General features: G+C 49.9%; 2 protein-coding genes and 1 long non-coding RNA gene across 10 annotated transcripts; 1 reads left to right on the top strand and 2 right to left on the bottom strand.

The window, feature by feature from the left end:
- Window positions 1–118: 118 nt before the first annotated feature.
- Window positions 119–4,877, bottom strand: Irf3 (interferon regulatory factor 3). Of its 4 annotated transcripts, none has more exons than XM_034502576.2 (8): window positions 4,577–4,877; window positions 3,645–3,841; window positions 2,666–2,837; window positions 2,506–2,576; window positions 2,174–2,348; window positions 1,689–2,069; window positions 758–873; window positions 119–342 (listed from the first exon to the last, which is right to left on the bottom strand). In XM_034502576.2, the coding sequence occupies exons 2-8, from the start codon at window positions 3,807–3,809 to the stop codon at window positions 160–162; spliced, it is 1,263 nt and encodes a 420-aa protein (XP_034358467.1). In that variant the 5' UTR covers window positions 3,810–3,841; window positions 4,577–4,877; the 3' UTR covers window positions 119–159. The 4 variants fall into 4 exon arrangements, with proteins under 4 accessions (XP_034358467.1, XP_076789649.1, XP_034358463.1 ...); XM_076933534.1 differs by having other exon boundaries at window positions 3,645–3,817; window positions 4,577–4,804; XM_034502572.2 differs by lacking the exon at window positions 4,577–4,877 and adding an exon at window positions 4,143–4,569.
- Window positions 4,844–12,151, top strand: Bcl2l12 (BCL2 like 12). 2 transcript variants are annotated; one of them, XM_034502589.2, is made up of 7 exons: window positions 4,844–5,012; window positions 5,479–5,593; window positions 5,772–5,914; window positions 8,674–8,760; window positions 8,847–8,938; window positions 10,289–10,576; window positions 12,016–12,151. In XM_034502589.2, the coding sequence occupies exons 2-7, from the start codon at window positions 5,487–5,489 to the stop codon at window positions 12,064–12,066; spliced, it is 768 nt and encodes a 255-aa protein (XP_034358480.1). In that variant the 5' UTR covers window positions 4,844–5,012; window positions 5,479–5,486; the 3' UTR covers window positions 12,067–12,151. The 2 variants fall into 2 exon arrangements, with proteins under 2 accessions (XP_034358480.1, XP_034358476.1); XM_034502585.2 differs by having other exon boundaries at window positions 4,876–5,114.
- On the bottom strand, window positions 6,456–16,184 carry LOC117708720 (uncharacterized). 4 transcript variants are annotated; one of them, XR_013110273.1, is made up of 4 exons: window positions 15,654–16,161; window positions 12,318–12,518; window positions 8,364–11,632; window positions 6,456–7,561 (listed from the first exon to the last, which is right to left on the bottom strand). It is a non-coding gene; the product is annotated as an uncharacterized LOC117708720 (long non-coding RNA). The 4 variants fall into 4 exon arrangements; XR_013110272.1 differs by having other exon boundaries at window positions 8,364–15,424; window positions 15,654–16,184; XR_013110274.1 differs by having other exon boundaries at window positions 8,364–12,493; window positions 15,654–16,172.
- Between the last annotated feature and the right edge of the window lie 159 nt (window positions 16,185–16,343).

Genomic DNA, 16,343 nt, shown 5'->3' with positions numbered 1-16,343 from the left:
CATGCTGTCTTTTGTCTGTGTGCCTCACTGAGCACCTAAACCTCAGCTGCAGATGGGAAGACTGAGACTCCTGTACAATAACCACCAGCCTAGGGTCAGTGTAACAGCAGACTTGTGATAGTGGCATAAACTGGTTTATTGGTAGCAGCTGAGCAGGGCTCAGATATCTCCAGTGGCCTGGAAGTCCATGTCCTCCACCAAGTCCTGGAGGCAGGCCTTGTACTGGTCAGAGGTAAGGGAAATAGGCTGGCTGTTGGAGATGTGCAAGTCCACGGTTTTCAGTGAGGAGGCTCCCCCTTCCCGGGCCATCTCTAACAGCTCCTTAAGACATGTAGGAACAACCTGAAGGAGGCAGGACAGATCTCCAGTCAGCTATGGGGTCCCAGCATAATCTGTAAGGGGGGGACCCTTACTCAGTCTAGTGCTGCTAGGAACCATGGCTGTCCCACCCTCACCCCAGTCATAACCAATGGAAGCCCCTGGGAGTCATACACTTAAAAGGCTACAAAGACTTGCACCTCCCAGCTACAGGGTCTAGAGTCAGAATAAGCTCTGGATATGTGGATAAGCCTTGAAGGACATCCAGGAAAAAAAAAAAAAGGACATCCAGAGACTTTTGGGATGGGGGACAGAGGCTGCAGAGGCCTGTTGGAGTTGCTATTTCTCAGAGGGGCTTCTGAGAGTTTTAGTCCTGGGATCCTGCAGGTTCCTCCAGAAATGGACCCTCCCATTCCCAGTAGCATAAGACAGCTGGCACCTTGACCATCACAAGCCTCTTGACCCACGGCTGGTCCTGGGGCCACAATTCCCCTACACAGAACCACAGAGTGTAGCGTGGGGAGTGTCCACTTCCTTCCATGAAGGCAATCAGATCTGGGAACCCAAGAGTCAGGTCAGAAAAGAAAGGATGGCCTCTACCCTGTCCACCCGCTCAATCTTTGTCTTCCCTGGTGATACTCTGCCACCACTGTGCACTGCCTATCTGGGAAAGTCCCTAGAGACACAGACAAGTGCTCCTCGTCTCCTTCCCTCCCTCAGCAGTGCTATGAAGGTGAGATGGCCAGCAGTAAGGAGGATGGTGGGCCCTAGTAGCTCAGGAGGCTGTTGGGATGGCTCCTCAGCTGCTCAGACCCCACTGTGGGTCTCTAATTGACACTTGAGGATGGGGCAGGAGCAATGAGAATTCAAGGCCAGCAGAAGCAGTAAGAATGAGACCCTGCCTCAGAAAACTGAAGTTTCAAATATAAATGCAACTTCAAACTGGGTATCTTGCTGACACATGGCATCCTAGCACTAGGGAGGACTGGGTGACAGAGTGGGACCCTTCCACAAAACAGCTTTAGAATTCTCCAGTTGGCTCTTGTGGAGTCTTGTGGTAGAAACAACTGGAGGCAGGTGGGCTCATTACTCCACAAAACTCTCCTGGACAGCAGGATCTTGGGGACTTACTCTTCTTGTAATTTGCAGGGGCACTACCAACGGAGCCAAGCCCCCAACTTCACCATCGTATCTGTATACACTATGAAATGTGTATAGCCCAGAGTGCCTGTACTACAAGTACATTAGGTTCAACAGTTGCAGCAGCCAGTTCCTGGACTTGGTGGTACAGGCCTGTCTTCGCCACAAAGCTTAGCAGGCTCTGAATTCAACCAACCACCATGGCCTATCAATTCCCATAGAGTACTCACCTGCCACAAAGGGCCTAAGGTCGAACACGCCTCCGTCCTTGTCCTTGGGTACCTCTCCAACAGGCCCTCTCCCACTGTCTGGAAGCAGCTCCTCACCCAGAGCCCAGAAGGAATGCGAGTGGCCTAGGCGCTGGGCCCAGAGGCACTGTCCTGCCCGCCACAGTGCCAGCCCCTTGCCCAGCCCCTTGAGTACATGCCTCACATACTCCCTCGCAAGCTTGTCTGTCAGAAACCCCTCAGGGTCCGGCAGGGTGACTGGCTGCCAGGGCAGTGTCATGTTGTCAGCTGTGCTGCCCACCAGACGCAGGCCCCCTGGGCAAAAGAGTGTCTGCTGGAAGACCTGGCGGCCTCGGTAGAAGGCGGTCACCTCGAACTCCCATTCTGAGTGGTGGGTTGAAAGGGGAGAGATGAAGAGGACCAGAGTAAGGACTGCTGTCTCTGCTGCAAAAACATGCAGCCCTTCCTACCACACAGGTGGCACTCACGTTCCTCAGCTAGCAGCTGCCTCAGTGGATTTTCCTGGGGTCCTGGGTTTGGGAAGTTATTCACATTGGGACTTAGCAGTAGTTGAGAAGGATCGGAAGTAATAGCCAGGTCTGAGGACCCTTCATCTGTGCGGGGTACCAAGGCCATGTCATCGAGTAATTCCCAAAGGTCTTCCTGGGGGAGGAAGGAGCTAGTCAACAGCTTTAGCTGAGGCAAGAGGGTAGCACACTGGTGAAGGAATGGAAGTCCAGGGATAAGGGCTTCGGGTGGGGAGTAAGGGGAGGCCTAACGGACAGGACAAGGCTGGGGTACAGAATCAGTGCCTTCTCACCTGGGGATCAGACAGACTGCCTTTTCCATTGGTGTCAGGAGAGGTGTCCACATATACAAAGTCCCTAGCCCCTGTCAGAGTGTAAGTGAGCAGAGTAAGTGGCAGAGACCCTCCTGATCCCAAGGCTTCTGTGACCCCAAGCCAGCCTTGTTACACACACCTGGAGTCACAAACTCATACACTTTATGAGGATCAAAAGGGTCCTTGCTCCGATCATCAGCTAAACGCAACACTTCTTTCCGGTTCAGGGCTGACCGGAAATTCCTCTTCCAGGTTGACAGGTCTGGCTTATCCTTCCCTGGGGTGTAGGCACCACTGGCTTCTGCCCAAGCCTGATACATCAGTGATTCCAGGATAGTAGGAAAGATGACTTAGACTCTGGCCTGAGGTCCTGACACCTCCCACCACACTCCATACATTTTTGGTTCCTGACCTAAGTTCTCACATTCACAAAGCCCCTAGGACCTCTGTCCTCAGATTTATCCACTATTTTCCACACTAAAAAAAAAAAAAAATGTTTTGATTTTGAGACAGTCTCACATATTATGACTAAATTTGAACTCCAAGTTTCAACTGTTCTGCTGCCACCTCCAGAGTGCTGGGATTACAAACTCATGCCACCGTGTCCACCTTCAAGCCTTTGTTTTTTAAGCCAGCATTCTAGGACCTACTTGGTGCCTCACCCCAGGTCACCTTACATTCTGCTACTACCACACTGATCTAGCAGCTCATCACCCCATCTTGAGAGTAGTCAGTCTCAACTCTTAAGGTTTAAGGGTTCTAAAACCAAGAGCCCACCCCCAAAGATTTCCCATCCTCTAAAACAGCTGTTCTCAACTATCCTCATGTTCTCAACAGTTCCTCATGTTGTAGTGCTGTTATAAGTCGTAAATATTTGTTTTCCGATGAAAGGGCTGTTCAATCCCCCCCTCAATGGTTGAGAACCATTACTACAGCATGTGGGGTTTGTTTGTTTGTTGTTGTTGTTTTAAGAGACTCAACCTGGCTTTCAGGATTCTGTTCCTGGAATCTGCCTATCAATTCCCATCTGTCCCTCCAGTCCTATCCCACCTAATTAGCAAGACCCAGACCCTGTCTAGCCACACCCAGAAATTCCTCTGAAGTCTTTCCCCCAGCACCTGGAAGATGCCGAAGTCAGCCATCTGTGTGTCCTGTCGTAGGCCATGTTTCCATGGAATCCTGAACTTTGTACGGCTCTCGTCCAGCCAGGCCACGCCTTTCAGCTGCCCCAGGTCCAGCTGCGACACCAGCCATGGCAAGATCCGCGGTTTCGGGGTTCCCATGCTCCAGCCTGCGCACAGGGCAGTTCCTGAGCCTGTATGTCAAGGGGCAAATGCACTCAAACACAGCACAGGCCCTCCTTCACCCTTGTTTTCTTGTGTATGTGTATAAACGAGAAACTCCTTCCCACCTTTCCAATTCCAATGAGACCGCCTCTCCTACCCCAGAGTTTTCTATAGGAACTCTGCTCATGGGTTCCTTCCCTTTTCTAAATGTAAGCCCCTCTCTATTATCCAAAGCAGGTACCCCATTTCCAGGGTGGAGTCCTCTTTCTCTCGTCTTTAAAGGATCATGACTGTTCTCACTCCCACCTCACCCGTGCAGAAAACTCTTACTCATTTCCAGAGTCTTCTCCCAGGAGCTGTCGCTTCTTCTGTTTTTTTTTTTTTTTTTTCTATATTGTTTTTATGGATGTTTGAGACGGGGTCTTAGTATGTAGCATAGGCTGTCCTTGTTATATAGCCAAGGCTGGTCTTCAACTCACTGTGTGGCCCAGGCTGGGCTCGAATGTACTCTGTAACCCAAACTACCCTCAAACTTATTCAGTAGCACAGGCTGGTCTTCAACTTGCTTAACCCATGCTGGCCTGGAGCTCACTGGCCTTGAACTTGCAGCAATCTTTACTGTCTCCAGCCTGGATGCAGAAACTGTAGGCTTCCGTCTACAACACGTAGCCGTTCTGGTTTTCAGTAGCCGAGCTCCTGAGCGTCAGGGCTGCCTGATCCTGCGCCTGAGGCCGCCACCCTCCCGGTTCTTCCGCGTTACCTACCAGGGGAGGAATTGCGCGCTCGTAGGGCGCGGGTGCCAGCACAGGTTTGGGGCTCCCAAACAGTTCTGAGACTCGCAGCCACGCAACCCCCTTCTTTGTCAGCTAAGCCTCCGAGCGCTGGGACTTCCTTTTCTAACGATATTTTGAGGAAAAAAATGAAATTCTCATCATATAAGAAAGTCAAAACACCTAAGAGCGCACTTGGGCTGAGCCGGCCTAACTCCCCCAATGCCCTTTTTTGGCCTTCCGCCTACAGGCATGCTGGGAACGCCATATGCAAATGACTGCAACACAACGCTCCACCCCTTTGACGTTGGGGCGGTTGCCGTGTTGGCCCAGTGCGCAGGCGCGGGAAAGTTAAACTTCCGAAGTAAAGTTTGTGGAAGTTGAGTGAAAGCGTGTGCTCCAGTGCGACTGGGGCAGATCCCCGAGCCAGGTGAGCCGGTTGCCAGGGAGGGAACCAGGTTGCAGGAGAGTCCACAGCCAGTCCTGCCTCTCTGACTTCCAAGCACCCGGGGTCTCCCGGTGCCCGCCAGAGGTAGGTGGAACTACATCTCCCAGCAGGCTGCTCGGTGAAAAAGCGGGGAAACCGGGCCAGCGTTTGCCGCAAAGCGTGCTAGGATTAGTAGTTCCCTATTCTCTTTGGTCTTCGCGCCTCCTTCAGCACCCAGGGCTGGGAAGGGAACTCCAAATCCCCTTCCTGCTCCTGCATTTAAGAGTCCAAGCACTCAGTTACCTCCTTTCTTAGACTCAATAATTCAGACCGTTTCTCCTCAACGGAATCAACTGCCCCACTGGCCCTTAAGCCACCTTTTCCTTGGAGTAAAGCATCGTCTTCATTCAGAGATTCGGAAGTTGGAGTTATCACGGCACTTGGGTGTATCCTCTCTCTTCTGCCTCAGGTACCTCCATGGCCGGCTCTGAAGAGTTGGGTCTTCGAGAGGACACACTGAAGGTTTTGACTGCCTTCCTTAAGCGCGGTGAAGTTGCTGGGTCCCCTGTCCCAGCTCCACCCAGGTGAATTACTAGCCTTTGATGGGAAGATCTTCCTGAGTCTTGTGTTCCTAACCTGTCTGCTCCCTTCAGACCTAACCCCATATGCCTGTCCCGAGTTTCAAGAGTGATCTTCCAGTAAAGGACGAAGGGATTGTTTGCTCAGACCCTTTTGGGATAACTCTGAGGTTCTTGTCCCTAGGAGCCCTGCCCAAGAAGACACAACAGATTTCCTGAGCCGCCTCCGAAGATGCCTCCCTTGTCCCCTGGGGAGAGGAGCTCCTCCCACGGAGTCCTCTAGGCCCTGCTTCCTTCCCCTCCGTCCCTGCTATGGTTCAGAGCCTGGTAAGGGATTTATTCAGGTCGCATGTGAAACTTTCAGGGGTAGGAGCTTTGGGTCCAAAAAATTCAGACAGTACCCATTATAAAGTCAACACTGCTCAGCTTCAACACAAGCTATAACCATTCCAGTTCGTTGTTACACTTTTTTCTAGGGGGCTGTTTCTGTTTAGATGGGAGGTATCCTGGGACGCCAAAGCCCAGAAACCACACAGCTCTGAAGGGAGAAGGTGTCCCAGTGCAAGGGACACCTGAGACTGGGGGCCAGGAACCACACAGCTCTGAGGTGGGACAGTGCAAGGGACACCTGAGACTGGGGGCCAGGAACCACACAGCTCTGAGGTGGGACAGTGCAAGGGAAACCTGAGACATGGGGCCCAGGAACCTACACAGCTTTGAGAGGAAGCTTCCTCAGCAGAGGCATTGCAGGTCCCATGGGAGTGAGTGTCTCCCCAGCTGAGGTGAGGGTCAGGAGCCTCAGCCCTGCTCTACGTATCTTCTTTTCTTCTTGGCTTCTTTCGACAAGAAAGTTAGACCAGCCAGAAAATTTCATGAAAGAGATTTATTGGAGGGTCCACGGTGGAGAGACATCCACAGATGGCTGCCCTCCGCTCCTGGGATCAGACAGCAGGAATTGGAGGAAGGGAAGGGCTTATATAGGACTTCTTAGAGGGTGGAGCTTCTCAGAGCAGAGATTTCTAGATTGAAGATTGGTGGGATTTCAAGTCCTGAGCTTGAGAAGCTCAGGGATCGGTGGCTTTTTCATCACCTTTTCATTGGGCCCATGGGTTAGGATCAGAAGTCCTTCTTGGCTGCAGGCTATCATGGCTGAGGTGCCATCTCTGTGGAGCTGCTTGGGGAGGATGGAGAGGACCTGCTTCCAGTGTAGACAGCTCCTGCAGTGGTGTTTCACCAAGGGTGTAGGCTGAGGGGCTGCTGTGGTGCTGCCATTTTGACAGCTCCTGCTGGGATCCTAGGCTAGGGCTGGAAGGAAGGGCTGGCCAGCACTTTGATGGGTTTTGGGGTGCACTGCTTAGGGACTAAAGTAAAGGGAATATTGAGACATAACCACATTTGCTGGAGCCCTTCTGCCTCAGTCTACCTCATACTGGAATCACAGGCATGCACCATAAAATAGGGCCCCAGCTTAGACTTCTACATAGCAGTTCTGTGGTTGCCGGGGCGGGGGTGGGAGGTGCTTTGGCACTCTCCTTAGGTAATTTATCTCTTCCCTTAAGTGGGTGCTTCTCTGGTTCTTAGGGAAGCCTTCTTTGTAGCTCCAGTACCCCAAGACAAGAGACAGGATGTGTGGTTGGCAATCAAACTCCCTGGCCAACTGGTAATCTGATTCGGCAAATCCTTTCTCCTTCTTTTAAAGTAACAGAGAAAGACTGGAAGAAGGATCTTTGGACTTGATCAGTGATGATCAACAGACCAAGTGTGCTAGCACATTGTTGAGTCAGAGATTGAAAGGCTGATGCAGGCCTGTTGTGAGTCCGTTGAATGCCTCCTGCCTAGCATGCAGGAAGCCTTGTGTGCAGTTCCCAACAGCACATAAAGGAAGCAAACATCAGGAAGCAGGGAAGGAGGCTTGCTGTGGCCTGCCAGGGCATCAGGCAAAACACCCAGACTCACCAAATAAGAATCTTTTTTCTTTAAAAAAAAAAAAAAAAGATTTATTTACTTTATGTATATGAATACACTGTAGCTATCTTCAGATGCACCAGAAAGGAGCATCAGATCCCATTACAGATGGTTGTGAGCCACCATGTGGTTGCTGGGAACTGAACTCAGAACCTCTGGAAGAGCAGTCAGTGCTTTTTTTTTTTTTTCCCAGACAGGGTTTCTCTGTGTAGCCCTGGCTGTCCTGGACTCACTCTGTAGACCAGGCTGGCCTTGAACTCAGAAATCCACCTGCCTCTTCCTCCCAAGTGTTGGGACTAAAGGCATGCGCCACCACTGCCTGGCTCAGTCAGTGCTCTTAACCACTGAGCCATCTTTCCAGCCCCCCCTTTTTTCTTTTTATAAGGAGCATTGGCTCTCATGGATCTGGAGTTATAGAAAGTTGGGAGCCATCAATCATGTGGTTGGTGGGAATTGAACCCAGGCCTGCTGAAAGAACAGCCAGTTCTCTTAACTGTCACATCATCCAACTTCTGATGCCGTTCTCTGGTCTTCACAGACACTGGGTACCCATGAGGTACACAGACACACAGGCAGGCAGAACACACAGATAAAATGTAAAAATAACTCTAGCCGGGCAGCGGTGGCACACACCTTTAGTCCCAGCCCTTGGGAGGCAGAGGCAGGCGGATTTCTGAGTTCGAGGCCAGCCTGGTCTACAGAGTGAGTTTCAGGACAGCCAGGGCTACACAGAGAAACCCTGTCCCGAAAAACCAAAAAAACCAACAATAAACCTCTTAAAGAGGCCTGCCTAATCAGATGGCTTACTTACAACGAGCCTTGTGTGGTCAGTCGTTGAGCGTGAACTGGACAAAGGATGAGGTGGTGACGGCAGGAACGCCATGTGTTTGCCGGTACTGGATGGAGTCCTCTCCAGAGCTCAGCTTCAACAGTCTCAGTTGAATATGAGGGTGCAACAAAGTAGAACGGCTGAGGATGTTAAAATCTTTTATTTACCAAAGTCGCATGGCCTCAGTTTACCCTTTTGTGAAATGTTGCTGTCTGGCAAGATGGTTGGGAGGAGAGACTCCATAAATATGCTGTTTTGTAAACACAAAGTGTTACTGATTCTTTCCGCCCAGGCCCAGCCACTTCAGACTTCTATGCCCTGGTTGCCCAGCGTCTGGAACAGTTGGTACAGGAGCAACTGAAATCTCCACCCTGCTCAGGTAAGCAGCAGAAGAGCCCTGGTGAGGGTGATGGAGCAAAGCCAGGGCTTTCCCAGTCCAATTCTCTTCTGCCCCCTCCCCCCCAGAGTTCCAGGGACCCCCACCCACGGAGAAGGAAGCCCTGCTAAGGAGGCTGGTAGCCTTGCTGGAGGAGGAGGCGGAAGTCATCAATCAAAAGGTGACCAGCCTCTACTCCATGTTATGGAGAGGATAGTTGTGGACTAGTGGGCAAACACTGGAGCTGCACTGTCTTGTGATGCTGGGTGTGGTTCCCGTGCTCCAGTAACCAGAGCATCTTTACAGGAGACTTGATGCCTCACCGCAGTAGGACTTTACACCAGTGTCCTTCATGGGCCATCAACAAGCAATAGGACCCGGGCAACAGAAGCCACCAGAGGCATTAGGGGTTGGCTCAATGACAGAGCCCTTGCCTAGCAGGCTGAGGTCCTTACCTTACCTTTGTCTCCATCACCCTCTCCCCCAAGTTAAATACTCAAAAACAAAGAACAACAAACAAAAGAAGAGGCCAGAACCAAGAGCCAGGTGAGAGAATGGCCATGGCAGGAGTTTAAAACTGGGTTGTAGGCCGGGCGATGGTGGTGCACGCCTTTAATTCCAGTACTTGGGAGGCAGAGGCAGGCGGATTTCTGAGTTCGAGGCCAGCCTGGTCTACAGAGTGAGTTCCAGGACAGCCAGGGCTACACAGAGAAACCCTGTCTCGAAAAACAAACAAACAAAAAAAACCAAACCCAAACAAAAAAAAAAAAAAAACTGGGTTGTAGCAGAGCATGCTCAGTTCTCCTCCCAGCCCTCTGGGGTATGAGCCAGAGGACCAGTTCAGAATTATCCTGGGCCACAGAAGAGTTCCAGGACAGCCAAGGCCACACTGGGAGACCTTGTTTCAACAAAACAGGGTGGAATATGAGAGCACACACCTTTAGTCCCAGCAACTGGGAGGCAAGAGGCAGGCAGAGTTCTCTGAAGTCAGGGCTACATAGTTAAACTCAATAACTCTGCCCTGATTGACTATAGAAGGACAGAAGGACACAGCTTAGACTACGGAGGAAATACCTGGTTAAGTGGGTATAGCCTCTGAGTTTCCTGGACTCTGGCTTTGAAAACTGAACATACTGTAACAACAATCATCTGGTGAAAAACTCGGATTCAGGTACTCTTCCCCTACCCACTCAAGGCAGGGTTTCTGTGTTTCCCTGCCTGTGCTGGAACTTACTCTGTAGACCGGGCTGGGACATACTGAGCATTGAAATCTGCCTGCTTCTGCCTCCCAAGTGCTAGGATTAAAAGCGTGTGCTACCTCGCCCAGCTTGGATTTAAGGACTAAAGGAGAATCTACTGTTTAGAACTCAGAACTGTACTTGGCTCTGATTCTAGGATCCCTTCCTGGGAGTCTACTGGTCAAGGCCATAGAGGCAGCTTGGGTTGGTGGGACTTGGTGCTGGAAAACCCTGCCCCTCCAGACGGGTCACACAGTCTTGGTGGTAGCTTACACTGCCTCTCTGCCCCTCAGCTGGCATCTGACCCGGCTCTGCATCGTAAACTGGCCCGCCTGTCAGCAGGCTCTTTTGCACGCCTTGTGGAACTCTTCTCTAGCCGGGAAGGCAGCTCCTCCCCAAACTGCTCCAGCCCCTCGCTGCCGTGCCCGGGGCCTCCACCGCCATCCCCAGATCCGCTGGCACGCCTGGCACTAGCCATGGAGCTGAGCCGGCGCGTGGCCGGGCTTGGGGGTACCCTGGCCAATCTCAGTGTTGAGCATGTGCACAGCTTCCTGCCCTGGATCCAGGCCCATGGGGGCTGGGTAAGTGACACACACCCTGCCAGGTCTCAGTTTAGCCATACTGCAGTCTCCCATTCAGTCCATCTCATGCTTGTTGAGCACGGGCTATAGTATGCCAGACACTATGCTAATGAGGGCTGTGCCCATATGGCTTGAACCAACAATTGTGAGAGTAGCTCACCTGCTCCGCAGTCTCGCCCTCCCCATTGTTTTAGGGTGGTTGTGTAGTGGAGAATGGGATTCTTCACGGATGCACAGGGTGCTTATCACTATAGTGACTTCAGTCTCCAGCAGTTTGTGCCCCATGACTCTTCCCACATACCCCTGCTTCCTATGTTGAGTATCAACTCACTGAGGTCTTCACTGGCCGCTGACTGTTACTTTATACACATAAAATAGAAATAAATCTGTTTGGCATGATGTCATACTTTTAATCCAAGGAGTCAGAGGCCAGCAGATCCCTATGGGGTCAAGGCCAGCCTAGTGTACATAAGGAGTTCCAGACCAGCCAGGGTGGTGACTGAGGCACAGCAGGTGGGGGGTGGGGGGTGTAATAGAGGGAGAAAGGGAGGAGAGGATGGTATCTGGTGGTGCAAGCCAGACATCTCAAGTACCAGAGAGGCTGAGACAAGAACATCTACATTTAAAGCCATCTTTGGCTCCAGAGGTTCAGGGTCAGTCTAGGATCTTACTGAGATCTTGTCTCATAACAGAAATGAAAAGTTAGGATATAGTTCAATGGTAGAGTCCAGCACTTCAGAAGGAGAGGAAAAAAAAGTGTGTTCTAGAGACACAGCCAGGCTCAGAAGGGTCCTTGGTCGCTCTGAGATGGGGCTTCTGAGATACTGGTTGTCTGTGCACAGTCCCATCCTTCTAGATAGACTATGAAAGGCCTGGAGATGGGATCAGTCCCAGCAGGAAGGACTCTGGATCTTATTAGTTGATGAGAGTGCAGGCTCTCCCAAGAATGAATGTGGGTACCAGGTCAAAGATGCTGTTGTGAGCATCTGTTGGGCTCCTCCTGCATTCCTTGCAATCTCCGGAGAGGTGAGGAGCGATGGAGGAGTTAAGATTTCACTGGAACAGAATGGAAGGAAAGGGACAGGTAGAGCTCAGCAAAGAAGCCAGCAGTCCTGCTTCTCTTAACGTAGATGACAGGAGAGCCTGGGAGACAGACTGGGTGTGTGTGTGTGTGTGTGTGTGTGTGCGCGCGTGCATGAATCATGGAGATAAGCACAGTCCTTAGAGCAGGGACTGAGGCCAGGACAGAACAGACCCGGAATCACTTCAGAGTCCCACTTAAGGGGTCTGTTTCTCCATCAGTCTTTCCCTCATTCTGGGTGTCTCCGTTGCTCTGGTCTCAGCCTCCCGTCCCCATCCTCCCAAACCTCCGCTATCTTTTATCACTGCAGTGGTGTCAGTGAAGTCCTTGTCAGCTCCGGGCTCTCTGTCCTCTACAGGCAGGCATCCTGGCCACCTCACCTGTGGACTTGAACTTGCCGTTGGACTGAGTGTCTCATCTCCTCTGACCCGGCTGCAGGTGACTGAAGTGTGACAACACACACACATACTTAAGGGCTCTACTTTTTTTTTTTTTTTTTTTTTTTGCCAGAAACACTGTTTAGAAATGTCTCTGTATTAAAAGTTTTGTTCTGTAACTAGAGCATTAAAGTGTTTGAGTGTGTGAGTTTATGTGTACATGTGCACTGGAGTAAATGCATGGAGGCGAGAGGCCAAGGTTGGGGTCTTTATCATAACTCACCATTTTTATTTTTGAGACAGGGCCTCTCTGTATAGCCTGGCTGTCCAGCAATTCTTGATTCTTGAGTTGGGCTTTGCACCAGGTGTGGAGGTCTACTCCTGTCCCAGCACTCAGGAGGCAGAACCAAGTGGAACCCTGAATTTGGAGCAAGCCTGGTCTGCATAGGAATTCCAGGACTGCAAGGGTATACAGTGAGACCATCTCAAAAAGCAAAAGCAAAAAATATTAAACTTTACATATATGTTTGTGCCTCTCTATATATATATATATGCACTACATGTGTATAGTATGTCCAAGTGCTCTTATTTGTGTAAGGATTTATTTATGAGTACACTGTGCCTGTCTTCAGAGACAGCAGAAGAGTCATCTCTCCAGCCCAAAGCCCTTTGGAAGACCAGACAGTGTTCTCAGCCACTGAGCATTCTCTCCAGCCTGGCTTCCTGATTTCTTCAAAAAGATTTCAATTTAATGTTACATGTGCAGGTATGTGTAGGGCAGGGGCAGATATGAGTGTAGGTGCCCAGGAGACCAAAGACACGTAATCCCCTGGGGCTGGAAACGGGAGCTCACATTGAGCCCACAGCCATGTTTTTTAGCCCTGGTGAACAGCTTGGGGAACTTCTTTGGCCTTGTAAGTTTAATGAATCTCAAGCCCTTCCCCTCCTCTTCCCATGTTCCAATTTGGAACAGGTACACAACTGGCTTATGGCAATATTCAGTTACACATTTTTTTTTTCTTTTTGAGGTGTTATTAAGAGTGGCACTTCTCCCAGCTAGGGCAGTGGTTTCAGCCTTCCTAATTCTGTGCCCCTTTAATGTAGTTCTTCATGTGGTGCCCGCCCCCAACCATTAAAGTATTTTGTTACTACTTCCTAACTGTAATCTTGCTACTATAATGAATAATAATATAAATATCTGTGTTTTCGGCGGATTTCTGAGTTCGATGACAGCCTGGTCTACAGAGTGAGTTCTAGGACAGCCAGAGCTACACAGAGAAACCCTGTCTCGAAAAACCAAAAAAAAAAAAAAAAAAAAGGAAAAAAAAAACCCCCAAAAAAACCTGTGTTTTCTGGTGGTCTTAAGTGAGCCCCAAAGGCTCTTTTGACCACCAAAGGGGTTGAGACCCACAGGTTAAGAACCACTACCACTGGGGGCTGGAGAGATGACTCAGTGGTTAAGAGCACTGACTGCTCTTCCAGAGGTCCTGAGTTCAATTCCCAGCAACCACATGGTGGCTCACAACCATCTGGTGGGATCCAATGTCTTGGTCTATCTGAAAAGAGCAATAGTGATAGTGTGCTCACAAACATTAAAAAAAAAAAAAAAAAAAAAAAAAAAAAAAATAAAAAAAAAGAAACAAAAACAAACAAAAAGAACCACTACCACTAAGCTCCACCTTTAGCCCTGACTTATAGTAGAACTCTCTTCTAAGGTTGCTAGATCGTGTAGCTATTTAAGTGGAGGGGAGTGACAGGCCTTAAATCTCCGTGGCAGGGCTCACAGGTGTGTGGTATCTACACCTTTAAACTGCAGGGCTTGATGCTGCAGACCTGTAATTCCAGCATTTGGGAGGATCTGGTTCAAGGTCATCCTTAGCTACATGGAGAGTACAAGGCCAGTTTGAGCTACATGAGACCTGGCTTCAAAAGCCCAAAAGTGGGGCTAGGGCAGTCAGTATGAAATGCTTGCTGCCTGAGCATAATGATGTGAGTTAAATTCCCAGCACACATTTAAAAGCAGGGCATGGGGCACGTGCCTGCATCCCATCACTCAGGAGGCAGAAGCAGGATCTCTGGGGATTGCTGTTCAGCCAGTTAGGCTCCAATGTCACTGAGAGACCTTTTCTTAAAAAAAATAAGGTGTTGCCTGGCAAGGTGGTACATGCCTTTAATCCTAGCACTTGAAGAAGCATAAGTATGTGGATTTCTGAGTTCCAGACCAGTCTGGTTTATGCAGACAGTCTCAAATTCAAATACAAAGAAATTTAGGAAGGTATTGGACTTCAGCCTCTGGCCTCTAATCACATACTGTGTACACAGACAAAATCCAAATTAAATTTTTAAAAATTAAGTTGTTTTGTTTGCCTTTCTGTAGTGAAATACAGCTCAGCAGTGTCCTAAGTATGTAGCCCTGATCAATCACTTTTCCCTATCTGAGCCTCAGTTTCCTCAGGAATCTATATTAGTAGCAAACTGAATGGGCTGCAGAGAGTCCCTGTGCTAAGTTTGTTTAAATCTGTCAAGAATGGCTGGCTCAAAGTCAAAATGCATTTCATTCACTGGCTATGAAATCTCTTGTCCTAAATGAAAAGCAAGTTCGATCCCCAAAGAAGAGGGGCACCATGTAAAATGGCAGCAGCCCCAGGAAACTTGGCTGGGATCAGGAAAGCTGAAGTGAATGAAGGTGGTTGAAGGATTAAGACTTCATCCTAGAGGGGCTGGAAGGCCTCATAAGGCCGTGGGCAGAGGGGCTGGTAAGCTGTAGGCAATGACAGATGGAAGCACCAGGGCAGGAGGGGGGCCCTTGGGCACCTTAGAGACAGGGCAAGAAAGGCCCTGGGGCTATTAAGATAGAGGGTAAAGTAGCAGGGCAGGCTGGAGTCAGTCAAATCATCTGAGAGAGGCACAGGCAGGCAGGATCTTTGACTTCAGGGCCAGCCTTGTCTATAGAGTGAGTTCCAGGACAGCCTAAGCTACACAGAGAAACCCTGTCTCTAAACAAAAAGGCTAGAGAGATGGCTCAGCGGTTAAGAGCACTGACTGCTCTTCCAGAGGTCCTGAGTTCAATTCCCAGCAACCACAACTGATGCTTTCTTCTGGTGTGTCTGAAGCTAGTGTACTCACATAAAATAAATAAATCTTAGAAAAATGTACTGAACTGGGCGTGGGAAGCATGCCTTTTGGGAAGGCAGAAGCAGGCAGATCTATGAGTAAAAAGGACAGCCAAGGATACACAGAGAATCACTGTCTAGGAAAAACGGGGGAAAAAAAAAAAGGGAAACCATATTGGCTGGGCAAGATTTTCATAGGCCTTAAATCTCAGCACTTGGGAGACAAAAAGCAAGCTGATCTTCATAGCGAGTTCCAGGCCCAAGGAACAGTGAGAATCTGTTAAATAAAAAATATATCTTACGTGTTGGTCTGCAGCAGATGGTGCAGAGGATAAAGGTGCTTGCCGCTAAGCCTGACAACATGCGTTCAATTACCAACACTCAAGGACTCCTGTAAGTTGCTTTGTGACCTCCATACGTGCAAGGCACACAAATGTACACTCACACTAAACAAAATAACTGTTAGGCGTTGGAAGGAAACAGGTCAGATGTGCACGCACGCATACCTTATGCAGAGGCTTGGATTAGAGGGGTTCATACGGGAGTTTAAAGGATCTTATATTTGGACCATGGACTGGTGGGGCAGAAGGAAGGTGCACGAACCCAGCAACTGACATCCATCCTCAGGCAAAGAGCAACCTTCTGAAGATCCAGGGAAATTTCCCGGAGGAGGTGGCGTCCAAATTGCCGGTGATTGACGTGTAAGAGTTGGTCAGACAAAGGACGATGGGTGTTTGTCTCAGAGGACCTGGAGGCCACGAGTAGGCCACTGGTGTTCAGAATTTGGCACCATCCAGCACAGGGGTGAGAATCATCCCAATGAGGCTCACAGCGATTCACAGCTGGTTTCGGAACCACAGTCTAGAATGCGGCCCCAGCCACCTCTGAGGAATTCGGGGTTTCCCTATAACTTAATGCGCTCACGCGCCCCAATTCCTCCAGAAAACCTCCCAGCGAGGGAAAAAAAAAAAAAACCCCACGGATGATGATGACTGACATTCCTGAGAGCCAATTGTTGCTGTCCAAAATGCTGCATGCCTCCCAATGGGCCAATGGCTCCTCTTCTTCTAGGCCGGTCGTTTAAACAGGGTGGAGTAAGAGCCTCGAACGTCACCTTTGGCGCAGCCAATAGCAATGTGGGAGGAGCGGACTACTAATGATAGACAGCTCAGTTTCTAGACGTCCGCTTAGCGCGG

Source organism: Arvicanthis niloticus, chromosome 1, assembly GCF_011762505.2.
Source record: "Arvicanthis niloticus isolate mArvNil1 chromosome 1, mArvNil1.pat.X, whole genome shotgun sequence".
In the NCBI taxonomy this organism is placed as follows: domain Eukaryota; kingdom Metazoa; phylum Chordata; class Mammalia; order Rodentia; family Muridae; genus Arvicanthis; species Arvicanthis niloticus.
The sequence above is the reverse complement of the archived record's forward strand: the minus strand, read 5'-3'. Positions and strand labels throughout refer to the sequence as shown.

Coding starts and splice junctions, on each gene's coding strand:
- Bcl2l12 (XM_034502589.2), top strand. CDS start 5,487: ATGGCCGGCTCTGAAGAGTTGGGTCTTCGAGAGGACACACTGAAGGTT. Junction 5,915..8,673: donor CTGCTATGGTTCAGAGCCTG/GTAAGGGATTTA, acceptor CTTTCCGCCCAG/GCCCAGCCACTTCAGACTTC. Junction 10,577..12,015: donor TCCAGGCCCATGGGGGCTGG/GTAAGTGACACA, acceptor TGTCCTCTACAG/GCAGGCATCCTGGCCACCTC.
- Irf3 (XM_034502572.2), bottom strand. Junction 2,577..2,665: donor GTATGAGTTTGTGACTCCAG/GTGTGTGTAACA, acceptor ACACTCTGACAG/GGGCTAGGGACTTTGTATAT. Junction 2,349..2,505: donor GCAGTCTGTCTGATCCCCAG/GTGAGAAGGCAC, acceptor TTCCTCCCCCAG/GAAGACCTTTGGGAATTACT.